The following is a 12,755-nucleotide window of genomic DNA, read 5'->3' as shown; positions in this document are numbered from 1 at the left end:
TAAATTAAAGAAATAAACAAAACTTAAAAGGAAAAAGAAAATAACTACAGATTTTGGCCCTGATATCTGCTCTTTTAATTGTGAGCAGGATAGCTGTATTAGAGTCAGCCTTCTCTTCTGTAGCAGAAGAAGTTCCCTGTTCTTGGCTTAGGTTGCAAACAAGGCAAGATTTTTTTTGTTTCCTGTACTTTGGTTGGCATACAGATTAATTTCTGGAGTCTGAGACTATTGGCAGAATCTTCAGAATACCTTTAGTTTGCCCACAATCTCACTTATCATCTGAATGAAGAGGTAACAACACTTGCTGAATCACCCAGCCACTTGAACAGTTAGATCTCGGATGTTCCTAAAATACATGCCCTTCCCTTGAGAAACTTGTAGTCTATGGAATGGGATGGGAAGGAAGAGGTCCAGGTCACATGCACCCATGGATCAAGGGTCCAAGAGAATGAGGAGGTAAACCAAGAAGAGCAAATCATGAGGGTGCCTCATACTAAGTGATACCAAGCTGGGCACCTCAAGCAGAGAAGCTAATTTTATACTAAACAAATGGGAAAATGCACCACTAGCATGAGAAAGTCATATAAGATTAAAAATAGCAGGTGGTGAGCAATACAATGAATTTGATTTTCTAAAATTGGCCCTATCGGACCAGCACTGTGGTGCAGTGAGTTAAGCCACCATCTGTGATACCAGCACCCATATGGGCATCAATTCTAGTCCTGGCTGCTCCATTTCTGATCTAGCTATCTGCTAATGCACGTGGGAAAAGCAGTGTAAGATGGCCCAAATCCTTGGGCCCCTGCATCCACGTGGGAGACCTGAAAGAAGCTGCTGGTTCCTGGCTGTGGCCTGGCCCAGCCCTGGCTATTGCCACCCTTTGGGGAATGAACCAATGGATGAAAGATCACTCTCCCCCCGCCACTCTGTCTCTCTCTGTCTTTCCCTCCCTCTCTCTCTCTCTCTCTCTGTGTGTGTGTGTGTGTGTGACTCTGACTTCCAAGTAAATAAATACACTCTTCTTTTTTTAAAAAAAATTGAATTTAAAAATATTGGGCCTGTGAAACACTGTTCACAATATCCAAGATGTGGGATCAATGAAAATATTCAATGACAGATGAATGGATAAAGCAAATGTGGTATGCAATGAAATATTATTCAACCATAAAGAAAGAATGAAATTCTATTCTTTGAAGCCATGTGTATGGAACCGGAGACCACTAGATTCAATGAAACAAGACAGGATAGAAAGAAAACATCACATAGTCTCATTTATATGTGGAAGCTAAAAGCTGATCTCACAGGAGCAGAGAACACTTGGTGACCAGGAAGCACAGATGTTGAAAGGATGGCTAGTATGTGCAAGGGTACCACTGGATAGGTGGAACAACTTGTGGTGTTCTATAGCACAGTAGGATAATTATGGCTGAAAGCAGTTAATTCAATATTTCACAAAGGCTAGTAGAGGAGGTTTTGAATGTTCTCAGTACAAATCACATATGAGGTGATATCTGCCCATGACCCTGACCCAATCATTTTACAATGTGTTGTGTATCGAAATGCCACACTGTATCCCATAAATTACTATGTGCCAGCTAAAAATACTGAAATAAAATAACAAAATAAAGCAGAAGAAAAGGAGCATGTAGAAAAAACAGAAGCACTGCAAAATGGAAACAAAATTAAAGGCCTGGGGAGAAAAGAAAAATGGAAAATGGAGAAAGGAAAAAAGCACCAGCAGGGATCAATGAACTGAAAATATCCACTTACCCCCATAAAGCCCATTTTCACTTTGAGTTTAGGCTTGAAAACTAGTTAAGTCTTATGTTTTAAACCTTCACTTCCCCTTTGCAGTCCTATTTGCAGTTTGATTGTCATTTGCTCTGGCATAAGTGGATTACCTAATTCAAAGGGGTTGTTGAAAGGTACTGGATTTTTATTTGGTTTGTAATAGTTCCATGGTGCTAATCTCTGTTCTTCCTCCCAAGGTGGATCGTATGTCTTTCCCGTGTGGCTGCACTAAAGAAGGATGTAGTAACACAGCAGGTAGAATTGAATTTAATCCTATCCGTGTCCGGACTCACTTTTTGCACACAATAATGAAACTTGAACTGGAGAAAAACCGAGAACAGCAAATCCCCACGCTGAACGGCTGCCACGGTGAGATAAGTGCTCACAGTAGTTCCATGGGCCCAGTCGCCCACTCTGTAGAATATTCTATTGCAGACAATTTTGAGATTGAAACTGAGCCCCAGGCTGCAGTACTGCACCTGCAGTCTGCTGAGGAATTAGATTGCCAAGGAGAGGAGGAAGAAGAGGAGGAGGACGGGAGCAGCTTTTGCAGTGGAGTCACCGATTCTAGCACGCAAAGTCTGGCACCTAGTGAGTCAGACGAGGAGGAAGAGGAGGAAGAAGAGGAGGAGGAAGAAGAGGAAGAGGATGATGATGACAAGGGAGACAGCTTTGTGGAAGGTCTGGGCACCCATGCAGAGGTTGTCCCTCTTCCTTCAGTTCTTTGTTATTCTGATGGCACTGCTGTTCATGAAAGCCACGCAAAAAACACTTCTTTTTATGCCAATTCTTCGACTCTGTATTACCAAATAGATAGCCACATTCCAGGAACTCCTAACCAGATCTCTGAGAACTACTCTGAAAGAGATACTGTCAAAAATGGTACCCTCTCGCTGGTGCCTTACACAATGACCCCAGAGCAATTCGTTGACTATGCCCGTCAAGCAGAAGAGGCCTATGGGGCCTCCCACTTCCCAGCTGCCAACCCGTCTGTGATTGTTTGCTGCTCCTCTTCTGAAAATGATAGCGGCGTGCCCTGTAATAGCTTATATCCCGAACACAGGTCCAATCATCCTCAAGTGGAATTTCACTCATACTTGAAAGGCCCCTCCCAGGAAGGGTTTGTCTCTACGTTGAATGGTGACAGTCACATTTCAGAGCACCCTGCTGAAAATTCTTTGAGCCTTGCCGAAAAGAGCAGATTGCACGAAGAATGCATCAAGTCACCCGTGGTTGAGACTGTCCCTGTGTAGTAGCTGAAACTATTCTAGGACCAGATCTTCTCCTATTTAAAGCACTGAATTGAATTGGACTTCCTGGGCTCAATATTGTTTTTACTGAAGACCAAGAAAACTTGGACTGTGGTTCATCTTCCAGACTGTATTTTGTTTTCTCCTTTCTAGCTACATGACTGTGGCATTGCACAAATACAGTCTCTATAAGGATTTTAAAAGATTTCAGACTGTTTTGATAGAAAATGCTAAATTTTAAAAATGCATATCTCACAGTTGCCTCTCTGTCAAACTGTGTGAAACCTGCCAAGCTGTGTAGATCAGAGCTCCAAGTTTTGGATTATCGGGCCTGTGCAAGATTGTTATCTAAGACTGGGAAATATGATTTAGAGTCCTAATTTTCGATATATCTGAAGATGATGGGGACTTTTTAATGTAAAAGTAATTATTATAAGACAAAGATTTAATTGTCCCATGTGTATTTTATTTATGGTAGTTTAGAAGTCACGTTTTTATGAACAGCAGCATGTTCATCCAAACTGAAGATGCATAGCCAGGACCACAAGAGCATGCCCACTTGGATTGCATCTCAATCCATTCACGTTTTTATGATCATCACTGATCAGATTTGCAAATACTTTCCTAAGGGTGAAATAGGCCTATTTTTGCTAGTTTGGACAAATAAATGAGTCTATATGTGCAGGTCCTTACACAGTTTTCTCTAAAGTTAAGACTTAGGACAATCCTCTGGCGAGGGCCTTCTTCACTGCCCTCCCTCAGTGGACTCCAGAGATGGAGGTAGAAGGAATTGCCTTTCTTTTGTAAACAGCAGCATCTCGGTTCTTACCTTGGACAGCACCTTTAAGCTCTACCCCCTCCATCAAAATGCACTTTAGTGCCCCTTCACGGTACCTCGTGTGGGGTGGGGACTGACAACACTTTGAGATGAAAAAATTTTTAAATACTTTTTAAAAAGATCTGTAACTATTGTAAGGTTCACACATTTAATATATGATCCCACGGAGGAAAAATGACCTGTTTTCTTTTGCCACTCTGAGGACCTGAGTACGTGCAGAGGAGGCTGAGGAAACATGTCAGAGACACACCCTGAGCATGTAGTCCTTGCTCCAGCCTGATCAACCCGTCCACACAAAACACGTGTGTAATGAGATTGCCACTTAGCGATGAGCTGATTGAAGGGGAGGCCTCCACCCAAATGCTCAAGTAGGCCTTACTTTTCAGAAGCATTTTGATTTGTCTTGCCTGGGACAATTAGCAGAAAAATCCAGAATGCATTGCATACTTTCTAATTACCTCATGTTCTCTTTTGAAAGGGAACAGATAGAAATAAAACATGCACTCCCCACCTTCAGATTATCCATATTTGGTTCATCAGAGGACTTCTTTAAATTAGTTTAGGTAACTTAATAGTGTGCTCTACCATTTTATAATGCAATATGACTATGCTAAACCTGTTTCACATTTTGATCTTCTATTGTTATGTCATTTCAAGTGTTTTATGATAATTAGAAATGTGGACACACGTTGCTACTCAGTGACTGCATAGCTACTCATTTTTTTATGTCTTTTAGATGAGTATTTAGAAATATGGATATAAATGTACTGTAGATCTCAGTTCTTTTCAAAAATGCTATTTTATTTAATTGAACTTAAAAATGCTTGATCTAGAGAAAGGTCTCCAATGGAAAAGTTCCTACAAAAACTTGATTTGAGGAAAACATGTTTACTTGGCAGCTCTTCCATGGTGCAGTTGGTTCCTATTCCTTCTCTAGCCCACCACTCAGCTGAATTTATGGCAATTCATACTAACATTAAAAAAGCTTTTGGTTTATCTTTATGTCGGTACTCATAACTAGGATAGTTCCTTTTGAATGATCCACTCTTCAGACTAAATGGAGTTATTCTCAAATCTTGGTAGTGTTTGCTGGGGTGTTTGTAAAGTTACGGTATTTAGTAGTAGATGTTCAAAAAAATTTTCTCAGCCAATACAGTCTAAAGAACACAGGCCCCAAAGGAAAATGACAAGCGGCTATTGTCGGTTGATGCAAGCGTAGGAAAGAATCACATGTTCCGTATTTGCTGGACCCTTAAAAGCTCTGGGAGATCTACATGGGAAACACTTTGAGGTTATTATTGGAACACCTAGTGTAGAGAGTGGGGTGGAGCCAACTCCAGCTGGGACAGAGCTGACGGATAGAATGACAGTCCAGTTTCTGAATCGATACTTTAATTTTAGTTCAGCTTTATTTTCTCAAGAAGGTTTGAAGCCTACTTTTTTGTTTGGCCAGGTTTCTGTAATATAACATTTTTTCCCGAAAAGATGCTTTAAAAACAGAGCTTTCCTTGCCCCACCTTTCTGTCTTACTGGGTAGAAAGTCACTGCCCTGCTAAGAATTAACCTTCCAACCATAAAACTTTCATTCCAAAGTGTCATATACCTTTGTAACTCCTAAACATTTCCTACGAATTACATATGTAAGCTACATATTTTAAAAACTCACACACACACACACACACACACATGCACACACAAATATGTGCACACTAAAGTAGAGAATGATAGATTTTAGTTATTGACTAGTAATGAATACTGACCTTTTCCTCCCCTAGTATCTGGTTGGGTTTTATGATCTAAAAGTGTGATCTAGAAAAGAGGATAATTTTTGAAGCTGTAGTTTGAAAATACTGAGTCAAAGTTGCAAATAATACTAATGATAGGATCATTTCATTGCTACTTCCTTTCCCAGAAAAGCTAAGATAGCACAATGTTCCATCTGACTTTTTTTTCCCCAGTAATAGCCCCTGTATTCAACAAAAACTGCCCACATGACAGGAAAGTGCTACAGTTACTCTAAGCTTTTAAAAAGGGGGATCAGGCTAGATGCAGGTAGTTGGGGTACTTCCGACCTTTACACCAAAACACAATATCCTGACTTGCAGCTGTTGCGGTGCCCCCGTAATTTAACTAACCAAATTATAGTTTTTTGACACAACATTTTAGTAATTCAATGTCAATTGCAAAGCTTAGTGTGTTCCAGTTTCTGCTGTTTTAGCACCAGCCCCATACCTATAAATGGGGCTTAATTCTCAGTTATAATTCTGGTCAAATTGATTTGCAAGTCAAGTGGCTGGAGCAGCTTTCGTCTCCTTTGTCATTCTTGATTTCCTTTGAGAGGAAGAAGTCAATGAAAGAGTTTTACTTAAGTCCCCCCACCACCAATATTTTGATCATCAATTATTAAGACATAGATAAAACTCCACTTGTCACATGTCTTTTGGTTGATTGAATAATATAGCTACTTTTTGAAAGCCAGTCTCTTTTTGTGTATTTTTCCCAGTGTTCCAGCCACATTATCAACTGTTAAAATCTTGATAATCATGTCTGGTACAGCAGTACTGTTCTCACTCAAATAAAACTGCAAGTTCGAGAAACACTGGCTATGAATTAATGAAGAAGTAGAGATTTTGTTAAGTGATTATGTTCTTTAAAATTTTATACTCTGACAGATGAGTTCTAGGCAAAGGTCTTTGCCTAATGGCAAATATATTGTGATTTATTTCCATAAATTGCTCTATCATTTATTCTTTGGCTTAAAAATTTTATATTGTTGTACAAATTTATATCCTTTTGGTCTTGATAGTCAAAATTTATTGAGTATAAATTCTTTCTTTCCATGATATTTATTGAACACCTGCTATGTTGTAGCAATTGCTTTGGGTAGTAAAAAGTATAAGATGAAACATTCCCAAGTCTAAGAGGTGACAATGATGATTGATGATGATGATGATGCAGGGTCGCATGAAATAATCAAGCTTATTCATGTCCTTTAATCTATGATTTTATAACATGACATAGATTATTGTCTAATTATATGCAAGCTGCAATTAAAAGGATGCTTCTTTTCCCTAAACTAACGAAACTCACTGAATCCTCCTTCTTCCTTCTTCCCTCATCTTAAATGACAGAATTCACTCAAAGCTCAGCTAAGACTGAAACAAGTGAAAAAGAGACTTTCAGCTAACTTTCTTCAATGTTGAACCTACATAAGTAATGCTAAATTTATATCAGCAAATGCTTACCAGACCAAAGTGGGTTTGATTCATGCATAATGCAGGAAATAAGTTAAGAGAACTTTTGAAACAACTGTGGAAAATAATCACTTTTCTTTCTATTAATTAATAGCCTAGCAAAATAGCAAAATCCTCTTCCAAGTTCCAAAGGCATCGCCTAGCAGAATGTGGAAAATAGAGGTCATTAGTTCCTCTCACTTTTAGCTGGAGTTATAAACCACCAAATTAGTCATTAGAAAAGTGTCATCCTCAGAAGTCAACAAGAGACTTTTTAAAACTTGCCATAGAGCCTTCTATTTCTGCAAATATAAGTTAAAGTTTCACCTTAAAATTGCATCTGCTTGTTATTCTCTTTAGAAAAAAATTTACAGTGTCATTATGGTCAATGTGTAAAACACAGAGGAAGCACTTTTAGGCTGTCAAAGGCAAGATTTGACTATTTTGAAACTCTGTCTTCTATCTTTACCACAACCAGCACCAAAAGCTTGAAACCTCAATCATTCTTAGTTCTAATTTAAAACTTCAACACCTGATTCCATTCTTTTTCTGAGATCTGCTAACTTGTGCTGGAGTAACTTAAATGCCTAAACCAAATGCCACAGTTTTGTTCAAATAGCACAGCTCATCAGATGTTTTCTGTAACATTAAAGAATCTAATTGGCTTAATTGACTGAATGCCAGCAATTTGAAAACTCACTAGAAATATAGCAGCATCAGGGTGTGGGTGAAGGTGGAGAATAAGCTTAATAAGTGGCAGTGTCTCCTGGGAACTATGAAAGCGTTCCAGCAGAGCTAAGCTAGGTCTTATTAAACCACCAAGTTCACATATGGCACCCTGAAACCCAGAAGGGGCAGTTCCAGCACGGACACACTCACAGCCCAGCTGGTGCCCACATCTCCTGGCCAACATTCACATCAGTTACATTTTACTATCTCTAGGGCATGTGATGCTTTAGAAAACAAAAACAGACTTACAGCATTTAAAGTAACTATCTTTAAAGAAATGCAAATGTGTTTTATAGTAAAATGACTGACAAATGACTTGCATTGTTATCAAAAGTAAGGAATACAGAAATAAAAGAGCTCTTTCATATTTTGCTACCAAATCTACACATTATGTGACTCATTACAACAGTCACTACTAAGCTTACCTAGACTCCTCTCCTGGCTTTTCAAGATAGACCCACTTTCTAAATCATCCAAGAGTTCTATTTTATGCTTTCCCTTTTTAAAAACATATAAAGGAACAGATTTATTTAACTCATGGGTTTGCAGATTCAAGGGCATGGCCCTGGCATTGTCTCAGTTCTGGTGATGAACTTCTTGCTGGCTGAGTCCAAAGTACCACATGATATCACGAGGCAAGAGACAGGGAGTGTATGTGTCTCTATCTCTGTTTATTTCTTTATTATCACAAAAAAAATCCACACTTGTTATCCCTTGGGTTTTACTAACTACATGCAGTCTGGCCAGCACTGAGTTTCAGATTCTGAGAATGATGCCTGAGATACAGGGGGTGGCAGGCCGGAGATTGTACATAACCATATTCAAAGCCTAAACTGGTGTCTTTTCAGTTCATTTTTTATGTAGATTTTTGAAAATTTTATTAGCAGATTGCTTGGAGTTTTAATAAATACAAATACTTATTGCAGCTATGGAGAATGAAGTAACTCAAAGATTTAAGTCATGCTGGTGTCTATTTTCTTATAAAGGGTAATTGCGTTTTATTTGATCCTTTTCACTTAAATGTAATTCAAAACAAGTCATCTCTGCAGTGTCATTTTATTTCATATTTCACAAAAGTTTCTGTAGAACTGAAGTTTCAAAGGAATATGATAGATAGAATAGTATTTTGGACAATCTGCATTCGATATGCTAATGATGTAATTTCTCTCTTCGCATTACTCATTCATTTCCATGGTGATAAGCAAGTCAGTCCAATAACTCACTTCAGTGACATGTGAGAACATTTAAATATTTTAAAGACAACATATATTGATTTAAAAAGACTTAAGATAAGGCAAATTTATGGCAGAAATTAGCCTTGCCCTTATCTAAGTTAATTTATATGACCTAATTGATTGCTCTCTGTTGTAATTTTGGAGTAAATTCATTGTTACATAACTTTTTTTCTTTCTCTGTTGCCCTTCTCTCAATAGTTTTAGCAGTCTTAGGGTTATCTTAAATGTTATTTATTAATAAGTATTTGAAAGAAATTTGACTTAGGAAATCTGTGTTTAAAAATGATCTAGGTGCTTCTGTCCCAGAGATCTTCATCACTTTCTTCTGCCACACTGGGTAAGGCTCCCTACTCCTTGCTTGGGAGGTCTGGGGCGAGGTCTGGGGCAAGGTCTCATAATGTGGTTTTGCTGTTGTCTCTACATAGACAAAGTATTGGGGGGAAAAACACAGAATTTGAAAATTCTAATTTTGTAGCACATTTTATCCAATTTATTTTGCCTTTCTTTTCCATGTTCTCAACCCGGTTTCCCCCACTAGCCATTAAAAGAGCCATCTATCTTCAAAACAAATTCAAAGAAAGAAAAGGAAATAATAAAATCCAAATCCAAATTCTTCTAAAAAGGAGAAACTGAAATATTGAAACACAGGAAAGAAATTGTTGTCTTCTTAAAATTCGATTAATCTTTGAGTGATTTCATGGTACCCAGATGAAATTGCAGCTTGATAGATTTTAAGATTTAGTACTTGGCAAAGTCATTTTGTTTGTAGCAGCATCAAATAGGATCTGCTGTCAAAGGTTACTGGCTGAATGCTGATTCATTAGGTACCCGTCATGCCAACCGCTTCTCTCAGAGCACTTTAATCATTTCAGAGACACTCACAATTGCCAACTGTGTGTGAATAAAGGGAAGTTTGAGATTCTTCTGTATCCTTCAATTTTTATAGTCCTGAGACTCAGAGAGTACTCCAGGGGTCATGAGGCTCATCCATCTACCTCCAGGGAGGACTGTCACTCAGACATGCCCAACAGGATAGAGACCCATCTATTCTTCACATCTCTAGGGAAGGTTGTTTCCTTGGCAACACAATGTAGCTCTCTCAGGTCTTCTCACAATGAGAAAAAGTCTTGGCCAGTCTATATGAGAGAGGCACTGGGCAATGGTTATAGCAATTTGGGCCATTGTACTGAAGTTTTGGAGTGGGTTTTCCCCTACCTTGGCTATTATATTTAGTGATTCCAGAAGTATCCGAAGAAATTAGATTTGTAAAGAAAGATGTGAGTACTGAGACAGTGCTCCATAACATGACCTATTTTTGACAAATACAGCCATAGTTAGTTTTTGTTTTTCATTGCTGTTATGTCAGGAGGTAATAACAGACAAGTGACTGTTTCGGATCCCAGTGACAAACATCAAAAGTAGGATCAAGACACTCAACTTTTCAAGTGTTCAATCTTCTCAGAAGTTACAGTTACACAAAGTAAACATGTTCTTCAATGTTGCTTCTAAATATCTCCTCACCAATCTATCTTTTTTCTAAAATGACAAATAAGAATCTGAACTCTTTCCACTCCTTCTGGGGAAGATGAGATTAGCTGTGCAGATACTAATGTGGAATAAAATGACTGCAGAGGGCCCCAGCCTTTGTCCACATGTTACTCGGACATTGGCTGATTGCTTTCTCAAGGATCAGGAAAATGATCGAAAAGTTGTCATCTTGTTAAGGCCTGAAACAAAAATAGTCTTGGATGATGGTGATATTTTTTATTGTTTCTAATCACCTGACCCAAGCACTACCTGCAGCTTTCAAAGCTTTTCCTGTTTCCTTGGAGTTGACTTGACTCCAAGGCAGAATGAGCCAGAAGATGAGGAGCATACCTGAAATCAATGTTTTCGTTCTCCACAGGATTTGTTTCAATCTAGGTGCAGCTGTTTATTTCCCCAACGCCAACGCTGTTGTGAAATGACAGCCACATCAGTGTGGCTACTCCCCACAAATACCACTAGGGGGAAATGATCCTTTTTGTTTGAAAAATAAATGCTGTAGAATGCTCATGTAAAGAATGTAATACAATTTGGCCCATGTTTTAATTGACTGTAGCCACCTCTATGGAAATAAGTCTGAGGTGTAGTTTGTGAAACATGTTTCAAAAGTGTTTGATGTATAATAAATGCTAGACATTTACAGTACATAACTAGTAAAAAAATATTTTAAACCTGTAGATTACAACTCTGTTCCTAAGAACCTCAGCCTTTATTGTGTCTTAGTAAAGTTGATCTGCTTTCTTTTCAGTTTATTGCATTTCTGGTGTAATAGCCTCTTAAGATAGAACTATTAATACATATGTACTGGTTAATGCCTGTTAATGCATAAAATGGCACTTTGTTATTTCAATGTGTTTCCCCTCAGTGTCACAGGGTATATCAATTTGATAGGAAAGGTCATTTGACATTAATCAAAATCACATTTTTCCCCATCAAAAGGATATATGTATAATTGGTTGCTTAGATAAATATCACATTTTTCATTACCATTACCTTGATCATAGTCTTAAAACATCATCTGTGTCTCCACATTCCAGCTTCCATAGAAATTTGGTACATTTGCAAATCATGGTGAAATCTGGTGATCTGAATGTATTGGTAGAATAAATGATCCAGAGAATTCGAATGTCATCCTTCTATGTTGAGCCATTCAAACACTAGGAATGGTCCTTACGCAAGGGAAGTCTTTTGGGAGTATCTGTTTTTATTCTGTGTTTTTGTTTGTTTGTCGCTAGCAAAAACAAAAAAAAAGTATCTTTAAAAACTCGGAAAAGCTACTGCATTGTGTTTTTGACAGAATGATTGGTTTTATCTTTCAACTGATTTTTATTATTACCTTTATTCAATATCAACTGTAATTCAATAGACATTTTATTACAGTTATATTCAACCAAATGACTTACAAATGTTTGAAGAAGAAAATTAAACTACAGTACATACATACAGTCATTTTACACTCAGATGTCATGTTGCGTGTAGAACACTTTCTAGATTGATTTCTCTTGTGTGTAAGTTATAACATCAAAGATGCCAAAGGGTATATGAAATAAGCTACAATAATATTCAACAGAACTTAACCTGGACCTTATGTTGTAATAATTTATTCATTTTAGCTATAGTCTTCTGTATTTATATTTTCAGTATTTATTATGAATGACATGGAAATTTGTGTATTTATTGTGGCTTTTTATTGCAGTGTGTAAATATATATATTACAAATAAGCATTTTTAAGTCCTCCCCTTAAGTTTCTTTTATTAGTGGCCCTTGTATTATGCTGTACTTTTTCTTAATATACTGTACAATATCTTGTCCATTTGTTTGCAGCAGAGTAAAACTGGTTTCTAAGTTGTAGCTACTGTTGCATTTTTGTTACATTTTGTGTAAATCCTTGGTTTTTACATCCTGAGCTGCAGTCTCTCATTCTGTCTTGTCACAGCACACACAAGGATCCCCCCCTCCCTTGTGTAGCAGATAACATTCTTGAAATTTGTGTGTGAAGCCAGTTCCTGGGAATGGCTCATTACATTATCATTTCAAAGATGTGCTAACTTTATTATGATGGATCCCTAAGTGGAGACACTTGCAACACTTTTCTTTCTCAGCTCTTCAACCCCTTCATCAAGTAATGATGCG

The 12,755-nt window shown here is 37.8% G+C and overlaps 1 protein-coding gene across 8 annotated transcripts in view; it reads left to right on the top strand.

Annotated features, from left to right (window-relative positions):
* The window catches only part of CSRNP3 (cysteine and serine rich nuclear protein 3), a 236,277-nt gene extending 223,804 nt beyond the window's left edge, over positions 1-12,473 (top strand). For all 8 annotated transcript variants that reach the window (XM_051848553.2, XM_008258688.4, XM_051848552.2 and 5 more), the window contains one exon: positions 1,989-12,473. In XM_051848553.2, coding sequence (XP_051704513.2) covers positions 1,989-3,044 — 1,056 coding nt within the window. In that variant the 3' untranslated portion in view covers positions 3,045-12,473. The remainder of the gene's footprint in view (positions 1-1,988) is intronic.
* Positions 12,474-12,755: the final 282 nt, after the last annotated feature.

This window comes from Oryctolagus cuniculus, chromosome 3 (assembly GCF_964237555.1).
Source record: "Oryctolagus cuniculus chromosome 3, mOryCun1.1, whole genome shotgun sequence".
NCBI lineage: Eukaryota > Metazoa > Chordata > Mammalia > Lagomorpha > Leporidae > Oryctolagus > Oryctolagus cuniculus.
Note: the sequence above shows the minus strand (reverse complement) of the source record. Positions and strands in the feature narration are given on the sequence as shown.